Source organism: Nerophis ophidion, linkage group LG02 (genome assembly GCF_033978795.1).
Source record: "Nerophis ophidion isolate RoL-2023_Sa linkage group LG02, RoL_Noph_v1.0, whole genome shotgun sequence".
NCBI lineage: Eukaryota > Metazoa > Chordata > Actinopteri > Syngnathiformes > Syngnathidae > Nerophis > Nerophis ophidion.
This window is the reverse complement of record NC_084612.1, coordinates 87,374,619-87,395,836: the sequence shown is the minus strand read 5'-3', so window position 1 is coordinate 87,395,836 and position 21,218 is coordinate 87,374,619. Positions and strand designations below refer to the sequence as shown.

General features: G+C 40.3%; 1 protein-coding gene across 8 annotated transcripts in view; it reads left to right on the top strand.

The window, feature by feature from the left end:
- The window catches only part of LOC133547781 (CD48 antigen-like), a 35,703-nt gene that overhangs the window by 8,697 nt on the left and 5,788 nt on the right, over positions 1-21,218 (top strand). For 2 of the 8 annotated variants that reach the window (XM_061893328.1, XM_061893312.1), the window contains one exon: positions 43-2,051. The exons of 3 other annotated variants lie outside the window; for them this stretch is intronic. In XM_061893328.1, coding sequence (XP_061749312.1) covers positions 43-269 — 227 coding nt within the window. In that variant the 3' untranslated portion in view covers positions 270-2,051. Of the gene's footprint in view, positions 1-42; positions 2,052-11,633; positions 11,736-12,146; positions 12,195-12,387; positions 12,481-12,561; positions 13,928-21,218 lie in introns of those variants that run through there. 3 more of the 8 variants (XM_061893326.1, XM_061893336.1, XM_061893310.1) reach the window with 3 other exon arrangements.

Below are 21,218 nucleotides of genomic sequence, written 5' to 3'. Positions count from 1 at the left end.
TTACTGTTTCAGAATGTTTTGCATGTTCACCGTGTGTTTTAGGATTGAACGTGTTGACTGAGGATGAGGAGATGGATTCAGAAGGAGCCATGCGACTCACTGCTTCTTTTCCTAAACGTACTTCCTTTTCACCAATCTCACACACTATCACTGAACTTTCAGGAAGTAGAAGACGAAGCAACAGTTGGTCGGGAATCATTTCTACACATGAAAGAAATGTACATCTCAAAAAGAAGAACGATTTCAGCGAGAGAATAATTACAAATTGAATAAAGTCAATTCATTCTTCAAAGATTAGAAAAAAAAAGAGTAACTGAAGCCATTTATGCTAAAAGGCCATCTTGAAACAAAAATGGAGGTCAGCAACATGACCTGTCATCAACTTCCATCCATCCATCCATTTTCTACTGCTAGTCCCTTTCGGGGACGCGGGGGGTGCTGCAGCCTATCTCAGCTGCATTCGGGCGGAAGGCGGCGTACACCCTGGACAAGTCGCCACTTCATCGCAGGGCCAACACAGATAGACAACATTCAGACTCACATTCACACACTAGGGCCAATTTAGTGTTGCCAATCAACCGATTCCCAGGTGCATGTCTTTGGAGGTGGGAGGAAGCCCGAGTACCCGGAGGGAACCCACGCAGTCACAGGGAGAACATGCAAACTGAAATGAGGATAACCTGTGGCACTGAACACCACAAAAACAAAGGGAATCATCTTTGACTTCAGGAAAAACACCGCCCCTTTCTACATCAACAGCGAGCAGGTGGAGAGAGTCAGCTCTTTCAGGTTCCTCGGCACCCCCATATCTGCTGACCCGAGGGTGCTGAGGAAGAAAAAACTGGATGGTGACCTTCTATCGCTCGGCTGTCGGGAGCCCGCTGACGTACTGCATAACAGCGTGGTACGCCAGCCGCACTGAAGCAGATAAAAAGGCGATTCAGAGGGTCAGAAACTCTGCACAAAAAAAAATCATCGGCTGCCCCCCTCCCCTCCCTGAAGGATTTACACAACTCCCGTTGCCTCAACAAAGCAAAACACATTACCAAGGACAGCACACACCCTGGCTTCCACCTGTTCCACCTGCTACCACCAGGCAGGCGCTACAGGTGCATCAGAGCCATGATAAATAGGCTCAGAGACAGCTTCACCATCTTCAACTCAACCTTATAATAAATGATTCACCCCTACACAGCATCCTACCCTGATACCCTACTGTGCAATATTACCCTTTGAGCGCAATACGTCCGACACCGATTGTCATTACTTATTACTCCGGTACTCTTGTTTTGCTCTGTATATTGTACAGTATTGTGTATATTGTTTTGTATATTATACAGGATTGTGTATATTGTATATTGTACAGGATTGCCTATTGTTTTTATTGGATAGTAGACTGTTTATTTCAATTCTTATTTTGTATCTTTATTACTTCTTATGTGATTTATTTTCATTCCATATTTCTTTCCACTTTCACATCTTAAATTGGAGTCCTAAATCTCATTATATGCAAATATAATGACAATAAAGTCCATTCTATTCTATTGTAACCCCTGTGCCACCGTGCATCAACTTACAATATTCTAACATCCCTCCCCAGAAGAATAGGCCATTTTCCACAAGGAACTTTTTCAGGAACTTTCCCACTTACCCGAGTACATAAAGTGTAGTAAATGAATGAATGAATGATGGAGTCTCACTTGTCTGTGAAGCACTTTGAGTGATAAGAAACACGCTACTGTGTATAAATCTAATCCATTATTAAAGCTTATTTTACTGATGTTGTATACTTTTACTATTTACATTAAATATCCACGAAATGTAATATAAATATAACGTCTCAGATTATATTTGTCATTTCAGAGCCAGGACTATTTCCTGAGCTCTGTCTTATAAATTTAAATTGAAGGTCATTAAATGTGTCATGCTGTATATTTCAGTGTTTGTTTATTAAGTTTCTATTAGAAATAAGATGTACAGTATCATATACATTAACATGACAGATCATGTACATTTGTGATGTAATCAAATAAACTGATGTCTGACGCTCATCCATCCTGAAGGATATTTTTGGCAAAAAATAACTAAGAATAGTATGGGCCATGACTGCTGTACCAGGTCCACTACTAACCACATTGTGAAGTATGCGGACCACACAACAGTAGTGGGCCTCACCCGTGACAACAACGACATGGACTACAGGGAGGAGGTGAAACAGAACCAACAACCTGGTCCTGAACGTCGACAAGACCAAGGAGATCATCGTGGACTTCAGGAGGCACCAGTCCAGCCACGCTCCACTCTTCATCAAAGACACAGCAGTGGAGATGGTAAGCAGGACCAAGTTCCTGGGGGTACGAATAACTGACAATATGACCAGGTCCCTACACACCGGAGCTCTTGTAAAAAGAGCTCAGCAGTGCATGCACTTTTTGCGTCGGATGAGAAGAGCACAGTTCCCTCCGCCCCCCATTCTCAGCACATTCTACAGAGGCACTATAGAGAACCTACTAACCAACTGCATCTCTGTCTGGACGGGAGCCTGCAATGCCTCAGACTGGAAGTCTCTGCAGAGAGTGGTGAGGACGTCGGAAAGATCATCAGGACCCCTCTTTCTCCTGTACAGGAAATCGCAAAAAGCCGCTGCCTGACCAGGGCTCGGAATATCTGCAGAGACTCCTCCCACCCCCACCAAGGACTGTTTTCTCTGTCTTTCTGTTACAGAACTGGTTCTGTAACAACTTCTTCCCTCAGGCCATAAAACTCTTGAACGCATCATAATAGTCCCCTCAAATCACCCCAAAAACAGATCAACTCGCTGGAATATAAAGACAATTTAACATATATCTATAAAGTGCAATATATTTACCAGTGCAGTTATCTATTTATTTATATCTGCACCTTATTGCTATTTTATCCTGCACTACAATGAGAAAATGCAACAATATTCCGTTCTTATCTATAGTGTAAAGTCCAAATTTGAAAGACAATAAAAGGAAGTCCAAGTCTAAGTTTAAGAATTTGGTCAGTAGGGGGCAGTGTTTATACATTCAAATACTGCATGGAGGTTCCTCTCTATAAATGTCAAAACACAAAAAGTTGACATCAGGTGAAGAAAAGTATTAAGTTCCTACACATTTAATGATTTTGTTAATGTCGAAAATCCATGCAAACTTTCCCTTTCACTTACTTATTCCATCCATCTATTTTCTACCGCTTATAAGCGGTAGAAAAACAGGCTTTTCAGTTGAGTTATAAAAGACATATTGCCAGTGAACTTTAATCTTGACGTGCACCATCACACCATTCATATAAAAAAGCAATCATACTGATTTTCAGATTTCAGATTAAAACATCCAGTTAGAAATGTATCAATGTTAAAATACAAAACTCTGATGTAAAGTTTAAGGAACAAGTTAAAGGTTGCCACATATTTAAATCAGCTGTTTCATATACTTTACAAGTGTTAACATACCATGAATGCTCTGGCTATGCTCTTATTTTGAAAATCACTGGATAAGAAACTCAGGTGTTGTAGGTTATCTGGCTTTCACTTTGACAAATCACACCCATTTGGTTTGCTGTGTTCAGTGACTGAAAAGCTATCAAAAGACAGCCAACTACTTTGGTCAAATCGCTTGACGTGAATCGTCTATAATGGACTACCAACATGTTCTGGTCTATTTCATGTGGACTTTCACTGCAGGTAAGTACTGATGTTGCTTTTCCTGTAATTCTTTATAAATGTAGTCATTGTACGAATAGAAAAAAGATCTGATGTTGTGTTGTGTTGCACCTGTTGTGTGTTTTGCCACCAAACTAAATTAATGAGAAAAAAAAGCTATGAAACGCAAAGTCTAACTAACACATGTTGATAAAGATACAATAAAAATGCTCCAGGCATGTTAACTATGGTGTTATTAATAAAATAAGTAATAGTAACCCTCAAATCTAGACTCCAAACATCCCAGAATAAGCTAATCCGGCTACTTTTAGACCTCCACCCCAGATCACACCTCAATCCAACCCACTTCTCCAAAGTGGGCTGGCTCAGGGTGGAGGACAGAGTAAAACAACTTGCACTGAGCCTGGTCTATAAAATCCGCTACACCTCCTTGATACCGAAGTACATGTCCAACTACTTCCTTAACGTAAATGACCGCCATAACCACAACACCAGGGGGAGCTCCACAAACCACGTTAAACCCAGATTTCGATCTAACAAAGGTCTTAACTCATTCCCTTTCTATGCCACAGAATGTGGAATGCACTCCCAACAGGTATAAAAGTAAGTGCATCTCTATATTCCTTCAAAACTGCACTAAAACAACACCTCCAGGCAACTTCAACACTTTACTAATACCCTCCTCCATTCACATCCCATCTCCCCGGATTATAAACAACTCAAATGTACTTCTAATGTATATACTTGTTCTTATGCTATGTGAACTCACTATGTTCTCTGCTGGCTGTACATATCCTACTAAATAAGACCTACACTGTTTCAATGTCCACATTTCTCTGTTGATGCAATTGTTGATGACTGAAGTTCTGATATCAACCAAAGCTCCTCATCCCACCCCCCAGATTGTAAATAATGTAAATAATTCAATGTACATACTATGATGATTAACTTGTGTGATGACTGTATTATGTTGATAGTATATATTTGTACCATGAATTGATTAACGTGGACCCCGACTTAAACAAGTTGAAAAACTTATTCGGGTGTTACCATTTAGTGGTCAATTGTACGGAATATGTACTGTACTGTGCAATCTACTAATAAAAGTATCAATCAATCAAAGTATAAAATACAGGTTTACACTCACGACATTGAGGTCATCAAGTTTGTGCTATTCATTATATATTCTTACCATTTTTCTATGGTGGATTATACAGTACATATTTTAAGGGAGTTTGTTCCCAACATGTCAAGGTACATTGCAAATACTGAATGTGAAATATGTTTTACCTGTTTTGGTTTTGTCTGAGTTGAGCTGAAGAAAATAGTTTTGCATCAACACACTGATTTGGGATCTGATCTGAGGATGTCGTTGTGGTTTGTGAAGCCCTTTGAGACATTTTTGATTAAGGGCTGTATCCATAACCTTTGATTGATTGACTGATTGAAAACATTTGACGTTTCTTTGTAAATCTCATAATGGACTTGGAGCTTTGACTTTGACATTTCCGTTGGGCTCAGCGGCACTCCCTTTTCTGTGCCCAAACCAAGTCTTCATTTCTCTGTGGCGCATTTTGACTACTTTTAACCATTCTAACCAAAACATTTACAACACTTGACATATGAAAGTTCGACAGATCATCAACATTAACATACGGGGCGTTTTCAAACCTAAGCATTTCCACAAACTGTGTCTGTATGCTTTCATTTATAAGTCTTCCCCCAACAACCGCAGATCTATATGCTGGTTTGGGTCTAACAGACAAGTCAAAGAAGACACACAAACTATCCAATAAAGCAGCATCGACAAAACAGTCCGAAAACTCTTGGCAATGATCAAATGAAGAGTGTGCACACAGCTGTGGGTGGACTCCTTTACATGCCAGTTAGACCAAATATTTCAAGGACAACACTGAGTTCTTTAGCATGCCTGTCATTGGCTACATCCACTTGCACATTTGAGTCCCCTGTAATGACCAAACCTTCAAAAACAGGGCACACGACTGAATGTAATTCCGTAAAAAAATCAATAAACACATTTTGTATTTTTATGTACTTTGCAAATAGTAATATAAGGTATGGATGATTATCTATCTCCATTTTGAATGATACGTATTTAAATGATGGCAGAAAGCAGCCCAGAGAGCCAATAGACAAGCTTGTGGGGGACCTAAATAAACGAGTTTCAGCATGAAGGGCTTTTTTCCGCCTGGCGCCAGTGTTTGACTTGTCTCCATTTAATAACATCACATTATTTTTGGACGGGTAAAAAGTGCAGGTGACAAAAACTGCTTTTTGAAAAAGTGCAGGTAACATTTTATTTGTTAGTATGGTAATTACTCTCAATACAATCGTGCATAGTAGATAATGCTGTGTTTATAGGCACTAAAGTCTGTAGTGGGGTTTTGTTTGTAAAGAGGGTCTTAAAGGCCTACTGAAACCCACTACTAGCGACCACGCAGTCTGATAGTTTATATATCAATGATGAAATATTAACATGGCAACACATGCCAATTCATCCTTTTTTGTTTACTAAATTGCTATTTTAAATTTCCCGGGATGTATCCTGTTGAAAACGTCGCGGAATGATGACGCGTATGATGACGCGTGCGCGTGATGTCACCGGTGGTAGCGGACATGTTCTCCCAGCACCGCTCACGGCTAAAAGTCGTCTCTTTTCATCGCATAATTAGACATTATTCTGGAAATCTGTGTTGCTGAATCTTTTGCAATTTGTTCAATTAATAATGAAGACGTCAAAGAAGAAAGCTGTTGGTGGAAAGCGGTGTTTTGCAGCTGCCTTTAGCCACACAAACACAGTCTGTGTTTCCTTGTTTACATTCCCAAAGGTGAAGCTTTACTATGGAACAGAGCGGTCAAGCGAACATGGTTCCCGACCTAAGCCTAATCGGCAGGTTTCGGTGAGAAAATTGTGCTAATAAGTCGGCTCTTATCGTAGACATGAGCGGAGTTTGCGTACTCCTGCAGCTGCGGAATATTACCTCCTCCCACCGGAGACACTGGCGGTCACCACACCTGTGGCCACACCCCTTCGACTTTCAGGTACCATATAATCTCACTAAAACACTATTAACACAATAAGCAGATGAGGGATTTTCCAGAATTATCCAAGTAAATGTGTCTAATAACATCTGAATCGCTCCCACTGCCCTCACCTTTTTTTTTTTCCTAGTCCTTCCCTCTCACTATCCTCATCCACAAATCTTTCATCCTCGCTCAAATTAATGAGGAAATCGTCGCTTTCTCGTTCCGAATCGCTCTCGCTGCTGGTGGCCATGATTGTAAACAATGTTCAGATGTGAGGAGCTCCACAACCCGTGACGTCACGCGCACATCGTCTGCTACTTCCGGTACAGGCAAGGCTTTTTTATTAGCGACCAAAAGTTGCAAACTTTATCGTCGATGTTCTCTACTAAATCCTTTCAGCAAAAATATGGCAATATCGCGAAATGATCGAGTATGGCACATAGAATGGACCTGCTATCCCCGTTTAAATAAGAAAATATAATTTCAGTAGGCCTTTAATGGTGCACCACTACAGCTGAAGACTATTTATCTGTTTATTTCCCTTTCACAGTTTCTGCACAGGATGTGAAATATTTCCTGAAGGGTCAGGACATACACTTGATGCCATCCATCTCTGAACAACCTGTTAGATTTATCTGGCTCCATAATGACAATGATGTGGTATTGTTTACTGGCACGGAGGACGATGTGGCTTCTTCATACAAGAACAGAATCACTCTGGACCGGGTCTCTGCAGAACTCACCATCAAAAACGCCAAATATGAAGACAGTGGAGTCTATCACCTTGGAATGATCATAAACAACAAGCTGCATACTTTCCAGTGTGAAATTGAAGTTATAGGTAAGTTTATATTTCCATTCATAAACGTTACATTTGAACTCAAATGTGAACACGACTCAACACGACATGAATCTCCACCCCAAAAACAAAACCAAAAAACATCTGAGCTCATGTTGACCATCCTTCTGTTTTCTTACAGACAAAGTATCCAAACCCAACATATCCTGTGAGATGAGCGACACAAAGCAGGCGACACTTGTGTGCTCAACAGAGTCCAAACATCCTCATTTATTAAAGTTGAAGTGGAGCTCACCAGGAAAGGAGCAGACTGGACCAAATTTAACAATAACTGTCAGGAATGAAGATGATGATCAAGTTTATCGTTGTGATGTCGGCAACCCTCTGACCAATGAAACGGCTTCATTCACCGCTAAGGACTGCTTCCTGGGTAATTATAATCAATAATGATGGCTATGAAATGGTTTAGGTACATATTGAAATTTTATTTTGGATGTAATGTACTAACCCCAAAATCAGTGAAGTTGGCACATTGTGTAAATGGTAAATAAAAACAGAATACAATGATTTGCAAATCCTTTACAACTTATATTCAATTGAACAGACTGCAAAGACAAGATACTTAATGTTGGAACTGGAAAACATTGTTATTTTTTGCAAACATTAGCTCATGAGGAATTTGATGTCTGCAACATGTTGCAATAAAGCTTGAGAAAGTTGAGGACTGCTCATCAAACACTTATTTGGAACATCCTACAGGTGAACAGGCTAATTGGAAACAGGTGGGTGCCATGATTGGGTATAAAAGCAGCTTCCATGAAATGCTCAGTCATTCACAAACAAAAATGGGGCGAGGGTCACCACTTTGTGAACAAATGTGTGAGCAAATTTTCCAACAGTTAAAGAACAACATTTCTCAACAAGCTATTGCAAAGAATTTAGGGATTTCATCATCTAAGGCCTGTTATATCATCAAAAGGTTCAAAGAAATTGGAGAAATCACTGCAGATAACATTGAATGCCCGTGACCTTGGATGCCTCAAGCGGTACTGCAACAAAAAGCGACATCAGTTTGTCAAAGATATCACCACATGGGCTCAGGAACACTTCAGAAAACCACTGTCAGTAACTACAGTTGGTCGCTACAGCGGAAAGTGCAAGTTAAAACTCTACTATGCTAAGCGAAAGCCGGTTATCAACAACACCCAGAAACGCCGCCGGTTTCACTGGGCCCGAGCTCATCTAAGATGGACCGATGCAGTTGTTCCAAATTTTTTTGGGAAACTGTGGACGCCGTGTCCCTCGGAACAAAGAGGAAAAGAACCATCAGGATTGTTATAGGGGCAAAGTTCAAAATCCAGCATCTGTGATGGTATGGGGGTGTATTAGTGCACAAGGCATGGGTACCCTATTTCCTTGAATAGCCGCCGGGGCGCTAATTAATTTAAAACCTCTTCTCACTCCTGCGCCTATTCAAGGCATGCGGTAATAGTAAGCAGGCGCTAATAACTTTAAAACCTCTTCTCACCCCTGCACTTACCAATGGCATGCAGTAAAATATTGAGTGTGATGTGAGGATACCATCACGAAAAGCACATTTAATAAAAAAAAAAAACGTTACTATGTTTATTACTTTCAGCACTGAAGGCTTGGAATAACCCATACTTGCCAACCTTGAGACCCTTGATTTCGGGAGGTGGGGGGTAGGGGGCGCGGTCGCGGGTGGGGCGCGTGGTTAAGAGGGGAGTAGTATAATTCACCAACGGGAGTATTTCATATATATTTTGTACATATATACATATATGCATATATATATATATATGTATGTATGTATGTATGAAGTACTTGACCTCCAGTGAATTTCAGCAATATATATTTATATTACTATATATAATGTAGCATCGGACAGTTTTTATTAAATGACATTATTCATAGATGTCAAGAAATGCTGACACACTGTATGTACAACCTCTACCTGCTTTATTGATTATGTGGACTTTGAATACATCCACATAAGTGAAAGTAATGCACGTTTAGTCAACAACCACACAGGTCACACCGATGGTGGCCGCATAGACAACACCAACACTGTCACAAATATGCACTCCACTGTGAACCCACACCAAACAAGAACAACAAATGCATTTCGCGAGGACATTAGCACCGCAACGCAACACAAACACAACAGAACCAATACCCAGAACCCTTTGCAACACCAACTCTTCCGGGACGCTTGCAAAGGGTTCTGGGTATTGGTTCCGTTGTGATTATGTTGCGTTGCGGTACTAATGTTCTCCCGAAATGCGTTAGTTGTTCTTGTTTGGTGTGGGTTCACAGTGGGGTGCATTTTTGTGACAGTGTTGGTGTTGTTTATGCGGCCACCATCGGTGTGACCCGTGTGGCTGTTGACTAAGTCTGCATTGCTTCCGCTCATGTGACAGTGTATAAAATCAACATGATCAATAAACCTTGTAACAATCGTGCAGTGCGCCAGCATTTCCTGGCATCCATGAGTAAAGATGTCAAATGAAGCCCATCTTACGCTACAATGTTGTTCATATAGTATAAAACATATTTTGTGTCATATTAATATCATAGCTCATTATGAGTGGGCTATAGTGTGAATATCCCCCAGGTTTCAATAAATAACGTTGTGTTCTAATCTATGTACAGCAGATGGCAGTATTGTCCCGTTTAAGAGGGTCACAATATTGCTGAGTAGGTTCTCATGGAGCTGGAAGGGGCGTGGCCTCCAGCTCCGTCCAGCTCCGCCTGAATTTCGGGAGGTTTACGGTTGGAAATTTGTCCCGGGAGAGGAGCTGAATTTCGGGATTCTCCCGGAAAATCCGGGAGGGTTGGCAAGTATGGAATAGCCTATAATTGACACATGCATTTCGCTGCTTCTATCGTCACACGACGAGATTGGAAGGCATACTGGGTGGTACAAGTTACACTGAAGGATGTGATGATATAAACAAGTTTAACACTCTTACTAATATGTTCCACACTGTGAACCCACACCAAACAAGAATGACAAACACATCAGCTCGGTAAAACATTATAAACGCAACATAATTACCCAGAATGCAATGCATCCATGACCCTTACTGCTTATATTATACACCCCCGCTCCCCCAACCCCGCCCACCTCAACCGACGCACGGAGGAGGGGAGGGGGGGCGGGGTGGGTTTGGTGCTAGCGGGGTGTATAATATAAGCAGTAAGAGTCATGGATGAATTGCATTCCGGGTAATTGTTATGTTGCGTTTATAATGTGTTACAGAGCCGATGTTCTCCCGAAATGTGTTTGTCAGGGGAAGTGTCACTCGTGATGTCACAAATTTGACCCGGCGGTAATAGTAAGCATGCGCTAATAATTTTGGGAAGCAAATTTGACCCGGCAGTAGTTCAAGGCGCATATTACATGCCCGGCGGCAATTCAAGGAAATACGGTAACTTACACATCTGTGAAGGCACCGTTAATGCTGAAAGGTACATACAGGTTTTGGAGCAACATATGTTGCCTTCCAAGCAACAATATCATGGACGCCCCTGCTTATTTCAACAAGATAATGCCAAGCCACGTGTTACAACAGCGTGGCTTCATTGTAAAAGAGTGTGTGTATTAGACTGGCCTGCCTTTAGTCCAGACCTGTCACCCATTGAAAATGTGTGGTGCATAATGAGGCCTAAAATACCACAACGGAGACCCGGGAATGTTGAACAACTTTAGCTGTACATCAAGCAAGAATGGGAAAGAATTCGACCTTAAAAGCTTAAAAAATTGGTCTCCTCAGTTCTCAAACGTTTACTGAGTGTTTTTAAAAGGAAAGGCCATGGAACACAGTGGTAGAAATATCCCTGTGCCAACTTTTTTGCAATGTGTTGCTGCCAATAAGTTCTAAGTTGATGATTACTTGCAAAAATAAAATAAGTTTCTCATATCCTGTCTTTGCAGTCTATTCAATATATGTTGAAAAGTATTTGAAAATCATTGAATTCTGTTTTTATTTACCATTTACACAACATGCCAACTTCAATGGTTTTGCGTTTTGTGTTTTCAAAAGTTGATTTGAGTTTGATTTTTGTTTTTCTGTGCAGGTAAAAGATCAGAGTCTCTACCAATTATCATATTAGTCTGTATCTTCACTCTGGTCATCATCTGGAGTTGTGCTTTATACTTCAAACGTCATTATCTGAAAGGTACATAAACTCACAAATGTCTCAAAGGGCTGCACAAGCCACAACGACATTAATGACTCAGATCTCACATCAGGGTATAAAAAACTCAACCCAATGGGAACAATACAAAACCTTGGAAAGGACCGCAGATGTGCCGACTAGAGTATTTTGTCAAAGGCGAGAGTATACAAATGAGTTTTAAAGATGGGACTTAAATGCTTCTACTGAGGTAGCATCTCTAACTGTATGATGCCCTCTTTCATCCCGTGGAGAGAATTAAACTGTTGACGATAAATTAATATCATGTACAATCAAAAACATTTATAACTAATTCTTTTTGTGTGCACAAACTGTAAACCCACATCACGCTTTATTCCTATTTTTTTCAAGTCATTACATATTCATTTATTAATTTTCTCTTTGATCTTGCAGCATGTTTTGATAAATATATTTGGAACAGACGACCAAGTGCAGTAAAAGGTATGATCCTTGATTTAAAGCTACATGTCATGTTTTCATTTTCACTTAATTACAATCAGCAAGTTTTACAGTATCATATTAGTTATGCATTTATGGTTATTTATTTAAATGTAATCAATACCTTGTAAGGATGTTAGTTTCCTTACCTCACTAACGTGATTGGAATGTAATTATCTTTGTGTTGTTGTTTCAGTGTCCAAAGAGCCTGATGAAAAGACATCCTTCTTACACCAAGTACTCACTCTTCCCTCCAATCAGAATAAAAAAATAAAAAAGCGGAATTCAGGTAAACTAGGTTGTTCCAATTTTTGTGATAATAATTTTCTTACTGTTTCAGAATGTTTTGCATGTTCACCGTGTGTTTTAGGATTGAACGTGTTGACTGAGGATAAGGAGATGGTATCAGAAGGAGCCATGCGACTCACTGCTTCTGTTCATGCACGTCATTCCTCTTCAACACACTTAAACTCAATCACTGGGTGGAGGGAGTCTGCATACAGAAATGAGGGTACTGTGTGGCACTGAACACCACAAAAACCAAGGGACTCATCTTTGACTTCAGGAAAAACACCGCCCCTTTCTACATCAACGGTTGGGAGGTGGAGAGAGTCAGCTCTTTCAGGTTCCTCGGCACCCCCATATCTGCTGACCTCTCCTGGACCCCAAATACAACTGCGGTCATCCGGAAGGCCCAGCGGAGACTCCACTTCCTGAGGGTGCTGAGGAAGAAAAAACTGGATGGTGACCTTCTATCGCTCGGCTGTCTAGAGCCCGCTGACGTACTGCATAACAGCGTGGTACGCCAGCCGCACTGAAGCAGACAAAAAGGCGATTCAGAGGGTCAGAAACTCTGCAAAAAAAAATAATCGGCTGCCCCTCTGCCTTCCCTGAAGGATTTACACAACTCCTGTTGCCTCAACAAAGCAAAACACATTACCAAGGACAGCACACACCCTGGCTTCCACCTGTTCCACCTGCTACCACCAGGCAGGCGCTACAGGTGCATCAGAGCCAGAACAAACAGGCTCAGAGACAGCTTCACCATCTTCAACTCAACCTTATAATAAATGATTCACCCCTACACAGCATCCTACCCTGATACCCTACTGTGCAATATTACCCTTTGAGTGCAATACGTCCGACACCGATTGTCATTACTTATTACTCCAATACTCTTGTTTTGCTCTGTATATTGTACAGTATTGTGTATATTGTTTTGTATATTGTACAGTATTGTGTATATTGTATATTGTACAGTATTGTGTATATTGTTTTGTATATTGTACAGTATTGTGTATATTGTTTTGTATATTGTACAGGATTGCTTATTGTTTGTATTGAATATTAGTCCGTTTATTTCAATTCCTATTTTGTATCTTTATTACTTCTTATGTGATTTATTTTCATTCCATATTTCTTTCCACTGCCACATCTTAAATTGGAGTCCTTAATCTCATTATATGCAAATATAATGACAATAAAGTCCATTCTATTCTATTGTAACCCCTGTGCCACCGTGCATCAACTTACAATATTCTAACATCCCTCCCCAGAAGAATAGGCCATTTTCCACAAGGAACTTTTTCAGGAACTTTCCCACTTACCCGAGTACATAAAGTGTAGTAAATGAATGAATGAATGATGGAGTCTCACTTGTCTGTGAAGCACTTTGAGTGTCAAGAAACACGCTACTGTATATAAATCTAATCCATTATTAAAGCTTATTTACCTGATGTTGTATACTTTTACTATTTACATTAAATATCCACGGAATGTAATATAAATATAACATCTCAGATTATATTTGTCATTTCAGAGCCAGGACTATTTCCTGAGCTCTGTCATATAAATTTAAATTGAAGGTCATCAAATGTGTCATGCTGTATATTTCAGTGTTTGTTTATTAAGTTTCTATTAGAAATATGATGTACAGTATCATATACATTAACATGACAGATCATGTACATTTGTGATGTAATCAAATAAACTGATGTCTGACGCTCATCCATCCTGAAGGATATTTTTGGCAAAAAATAACTAAGAATAGTATGGGCCATGACTGCTGTACCAGGTCCACTACTAACCACATTGTGAAGTATGCGGACCACACAACAGTAGTGGGCCTCACCCGTGACAACAACGACATGGACTACAGGGAGGAGGTGAAACAGAACCAACAACCTGCTCCTGAACGTCGACAAGACCAAGGAGATCATCGTGGACTTCAGGAGGCACCAGTCCAGCCACGCTCCACTCTTCATCAAAGACACAGCAGTGGAGATGGTAAGCAGGACCAAGTTCCTGGGGGTACGAATAACTGACAATATGACCAGGTCCCTACACACCGGAGCTCTTGTAAAAAGAGCTCAGCAGTGCATGCACTTTTTGCGTCAGATGAAAAGAGCACAGTCCTCTCCGCCCCCCATTCTCACCACATTCTACAAAGGCACTATAGAGAACCTACTCACCAACTGCATCTCTGTCTGGACGGGAGCCTGCAATGCCTCAGACTGGAAGTCTCTGCAGAGAGTGGTGAGGACGGCGGAAAGATCATCAGTTCCCCTCTTTCTCCTGTACAGGAAATCGCAAAAAGCCGCTGCCTGACCAGGGCTCGGAATATCGGCAGAGACTCCTCCCACCCCCACCAAGGACTGTTTTCTCTGTCTTTCTGTTACAGAAGTGGTTCTGTAACAACTTCTTCCCTCAGGCCATAAAACTCTTGAACGCATCATAATAGTCCCCTCAAATCACCCCAAAAACAGATCAACTCGCTGGAATATAAAGACAATATAACATACATCCATAAACATGGACGCATATGCAAAAGTGCAATATATTTACCTGTGCAGTTATCTATTTATTTATATCTGCACCTTATTGCTATTTTATCCTGCACTACAATGAGAAAATGCAACAATATTACGTTCTTATCTGTAGTGTAAAGTCCAAATTTGAATGACAATAAAAGGAAATCAAAGTCTAAGTTTAAGAATTTGGTCAGTAGGGGGCAGTGTTTATACATTCAAATACTGCATGGAGGTTCCTCTCTATAAATGTCAAAACACAAAAAGTTGACATCAGGTGAAGAAAAGTATTAAGTTCCTACACATTTAATGATTTTGTTAATGTCGAAAATCCATGCAAACTTTCCCTTTCACTTACTTATTCCATGCATCTATTTTCTACCGCTTATAAGCGGTAGAAAAACAGGCTTTTCTGTTGAGTTATAAAAGACATATTGCCAGTGAACTTTAATCTTGACGTGCACCATCACACCATGCATATAAAAAAGCAATCATACTGATTTTCAGATTTCAGATTAAAACATCCAGTTAGAAATGTATCAATGTTAAAATACAAAACTCTGATGTAAAGTTTAAGGAACAAGTTAAAGGTTGCCACATATTTAAATCAGCTGTTTCATATACTTTACAAGTGTTAACATACCATGAATGTTCTGGCTATGCTCTTATTTTGAAAATCAATAGATAAGAAACTCAGGTGTTGTAGGTTATCTGGCTTTCACTTTGACAAATCACACCCATTTTGTTTGCTGTGTTCAGTGACTGAAAAGCTATCAAAAGACAGCCAACTACTTTGGTCAAATCGCTTGACGTGAATCCTCTATAATGGACTACCAACATGTTCTGGTCTATTTCATGTGGACTTTCACTGCAGGTAAGTTCTGATGTTGCTTTTCCTGTAATTCTTTATAAATGTAGTCATTGTACGAATAGAAAAAAGATCTGATGTTGTGTTGTGTTGCACCTGTTGTGTGTTTTGCCACCAAACTAAATTAATGAGAAAAAAAAGCTATAAAATGCAAAGTCTAACTAACACATGTTGATAAAGATACAATAAAAATGCTCCAGGAATGTTAACTATGGTGTTATCAATAAAATAAGTAATAGTAACCCTCAAATCTAGACTCCAAACATCCCAGAATAAGCTAATCCGGTTACTTTTAGACCTCCACCCCAGATCACACCTCAATCCAACCCACTTCTCCAAAGTGGGCTGGCTCAGGGTGGAGGACAGAGTAAAACAACTTGCACTGAGCCTAGTCTATAAAATCCGCTACACCTCCCTGATACCGAAGTACATGTCCAACTACTTCCTTAACGTAAATGACCGCCATAACCACAACACCAGGGGGAGCTCCACAAACCACGTTAAACCCAGATTTCGATCTAACAAAGGTCTTAACTCATTCTCTTTCTATGCCACATCAATGTGGAATGCACTCCCAACAGGTGTAAAAGTAAGTGCATCTCTATATTCCTTCAAAACTGCTCTAAAACAACACCTCCAGGCAACTTCAACCCTTTATTAATACCCTCCTCCATTCACATCCCATTTCCCCGGATTGTAAATAACCTAATGTAAATAATCAAATGTACTTCTAATGTATATACTTGTTCTTATGCTATGTGAACTCACTATGTTCTCTGCTGGCTGTACATATCCTACTAAATAAGACCTACACTGTTTCAATGTCCACATTTCTCTGATGATGCAATTGTTGATGACTGAAGTTCTGATATCAACCAAAGCTCCTCATCCCACCCCCCAGATTGTAAATAATGTAAATAATTCAATGTACATACTATGATGATTAACTTGTGTGATGACTGTATTATGCTGATAGTATATATTTGTACCATGAATTGATTAACGTGGACCCCGACTTAAACAAGTTGAAAAACTTATTCGGGTGTTACCATTTAGTGGTCAATTGTACGGAATATGTACTGTACTGTGCAAACTACTAATAAAAGTATCAATCAATCAAAGTATAAAATACAGGTTTACACTCACGACATTGAGGTCATCAAGTTTGTGCTATTCATTATATATTCTTACCATTTTTCTATGGTGGATTATACAGTACATATTTTAAGGGAGTTTGTTCCCAACATGTCAAGGTACATTGCAAATACTGAATGTGAAATATGTTTTACCTGTTTTGGTTTTGCCTGAGTTGAGCTGAAGAAAATAGTTTTGCATCAACACACTGATTTGGGATCTGATCTGAGGATGTCGTTGTGGTTTGTGAAGCCCTTTGAGACATTTTTGATTAAGGGCTGTATCCATAACCTTTGATTGATTGACTGATTGAAAACATTTGACGTTTCTTTGTAAATCTCATAATGCTTGGACCTTGACTTTGACATTTCCGTTGGGCTCAGCGGCACTCCCTTTTCTGTGCCCAAACCAAGTCTTCATTTCTCTGTGGCGCATTTTGACTACTTTTAACCATTTTAACCAAAACATTTACAACACTTGACATATGAAAGTTCGACAGATCATCAACATTAACATACGGGGCGTTTTCAAACCTAAGCATTTCCACAAACTGTGTCTGTATGCTTTCATTTATAAGTCTTCCCCCAACAACCGCAGATCTATATGCTGGTTTGGGTCTAACAGACAAGTCAAAGAAAACACACAAACTATCCAATAAAGCAGCATCGACAAAACAGTCCGAAAACTCTTGGCAATGATCAAATGAAGAGTGTGCACACTGCTGTGGGTGGACTCCTTTACATGCCAGTTAGACCAAATATTTCAAGGACAACACTGAGTTCTTTAGCATGCCTGTCATTGGCTACATCCACTTGCACATTTAAGTCCCCTGTAATGACCAAACCGTCAAAAACGGGGCACACGACTGAATGTAATTCCGTAAAAAAAACAATAAACACATTTTGTATTTTTATGTACTTTGCAAATAGTGATATAAGGTATGGATGATTATCTATCTCCATTTTGAATGATACGTATTTAAATGATGGCAGAAAGCAGCCCAGAGAGCCAATAGACAAGCTTGTGGGGGACCTAAATAAACGAGTTTCAGCATGAAGGGCTTTTTTCCGCCTGGCGCCAGTGTTTGACTTGTCTCCATTTAATAACATCACATTATTTTTGGACAGTAAAAAGTGCAGGTGACAAAAACTGCTTTTTGAACAAGTGCAGCTAACATTTTATTTGTTAGTATGGTAATTACTCTCAATACAATCGTGCATAGTAGATAATGCTGTGTTTATAGGCACTAAAGTCTGTTGTGGGGTTTTGTTTGTAAAGAGGGTCTTAAAGGCCTACTGAAACCCACTACTACCGACCACGCAGTCTGATAGTTTATATATCAATGATGAAATATTAACATGGCAACACATGCCAATTCGGCCTTTTTAGTTTACTAAATTGCTATTTTAAATTTCCCGGGATGTATCCTGTTGAAAACGTTGCGGAATGATGACGCGTATGATGACGCGTGCGCGTGATGTCACCGGTGGTAGCGGACATGTTCTCCCAGCACCGCTCACGGCTAAAAGTCGTCTCTTTTCATCGCATAATTAGACATTATTCTGGAAATCTGTGTTGCTGAATCTTTTGCAATTTGTTCAATTAATAATGAAGACGTCAAAGAAGAAAGCTGTTGGTGGAAAGCGGTGTTTTGCAGCTGCCTTTAGCCACACAAACACAGTCTGTGTTTCCTTGTTTACATTCCCAAAGGTGAAGCTTTACTATGGAACAGAGCGGTCAAGCAAACATGGTTCCCGACCTAAGCCTAATCGGCAGGTTTCGGTGAGAAAATTGTGCTAATAAGTCGGCTCTTATCGTGGACATGAGCGGAGCTTGCGTCCTCCTGCAGCTGCGGAATATTACCTCCTCCCACCGGAGACACTGGCGGTCACCACACCTGTGGCCACACCCCTTCGACTTTCAGGTACCATATAATCTCACTAAAACACTATTAACACAATAAGCAGATGAGGGATTTTCCAGAACTATCCTAGTAAATGTGTCTAATAACATCTGAATCGCTCCCACTGCCCTCGCCTTTTTTTTTTCCTAGTCCTTCACTCTCACTATCCTCATCCACGAATCTTTCATCCTCGCTCAAATTAATTAGGAAATCGTCGCTTTCTCGTTCCGAATCGCTCTCGCTGCTGGTGGCCATGATTGTAAACAATGTTCAGATCTGAGGAGCTCCACAACCCGTGACGTCACGCGCACATCGTCTGCTACTTCCGGTACAGGCAGGGCTTTTTTATTAGTGACCAAAAGTTGCAAACTTTATCGTCGATGTTCTCTACTAAATCCTTTCAGCAAAAATATGGCAATATCGCGAAATGATCAAGTATGACACATAGAATGGACCTGCTATCCCTGTTTAAATAAGAAAATATCATTTCAGTAGGCCTTTAATGGTGCACCACTACAGCTGGAGACTATTTATCTGTTTATGTCCCTTTCACAGTTTCTGCACAGGATGTGAAATATTTCCTGAAGGGTCAGGACATACACTTGATGCCATCCATCTCTGAACAACCTATTAGATTTATCTGGCTCCATAATGACAATGATGTGGTATTGTTTACTGGCACGGAGGACGATGTGGCTTCTTCATACAAGAACAGAATCACTCTGGACCGGGTCTCTGCAGAACTCACCATCAAAAACGCCAAATATGAAGACAGTGGAGTCTATCACCTTGGAATGATCATAAACAACGAGCTGCATACTTTCCAGTGTGAAATTGAAGTTATAGGTAAGTTTATATTTCCATTCATAAACGTTACATTTGAACTCAAATGTGAACACGACTCAACACGACATGAATCTCCATCCCAAAAACAAAACCAAAAAACATCTGAGCTCATGTTGACCATCCTTCTGTTTTCCTACAGACAAAGTATCCAAACCCAACATATCCTGTGAGATGAGCGACACAAAGCAGGCGACACTTGTGTGCTCAACAGAGTCCAAACATCCTCATTTATTAAAGTTGAAGTGGAGCTCACCAGGAAAGGAGCAGACTGGACCAAATTTAACAATAACTGTCGGGAATGAAGATGATGACCAAGTTTATCGTTGTGATGTCAGCAACCCTCTGACCAATGAAACGGCTTCATTCACCGCTAAGGACTGCTTCCTGGGTAATTATAATCAATAATGATGGCTATGAAATGGTTTAGGTACATATTGAAATTTTATTTTGGATGTAATGTACTAACCCCAAAATCAGTGAAGTTGGCACGTAAAAACAGAATACAATGATTTGCAAATCCTTTACAACTTATATTCAATTGAACAGACTGCAAAGACAAGATACTTAATGTTGGAACTGGAAAACATTATTATTTTTTGCAAACATTAGCTCATGAGGAATTTGATGCCTGCAACATGTTGCAATAAAGCTTGAGAAAGTTGAGGACTGCTCATCAAACACTTATTTGGAACATCCTACAGGTGAACAGGCTAATTGGAAACAGGTGGGTGCCATGATTGGGTATAAAAGCAGCTTCCATGACATGCTCAGTCATTCACAAACAAAAATGGGGCGAGGGGCACCACTTTGTGAACAAATGTGTGAGCAAATTTTCAAACAGTTAAAGAACAACATTTCTCAACAAGCTATTGCAAAGAATTTAGGGATTTCATCATCTAAGGCCTGTTCTATCATCAAAAGGTTCAAAGAAATTGGAGAAATCACTGCAGATAACATTGAATGCCCGTGACCTTGGATGCCTCAAGCGGTACTGCAACAAAAAGCGACATCAGTTTGTCAAAGATATCACCACATGGGCTCAGGAACACTTCAGAAAACCACTGTCAGTAACTACAGTTGGTCGCTACAGCGGAAAGTGCAAGTTAACACTCTACTATGCTAAGCGAAAGCCGGTTATCAACAACACCCAGAAACGCCGCCGGTTTCACTGGGCCCGAGCTCATCTAAGATGGACCGATGCAGTTGTTCCAAATTTTTTTGGGAAACTATGGACGCCGTGTCCCTCGGAACAAAGAGGAAAAGAACCATCAGAATTGTTATAGGGGCAAAGTTCAAAATCCAGCATCTGTGATGGTATGGGGGTGTATTAGTGCACAAGGCATGGGTACCCTATTTCCTTGAATAGCCGCCGGGGCGCTAATTAATTTAAAACCTCTTCTCACTCCTGCGCCTATTCAAGGCATGCGGTAATAGTAAGCAGGCGCTAATAACTTTAAAACCTCTTCTCA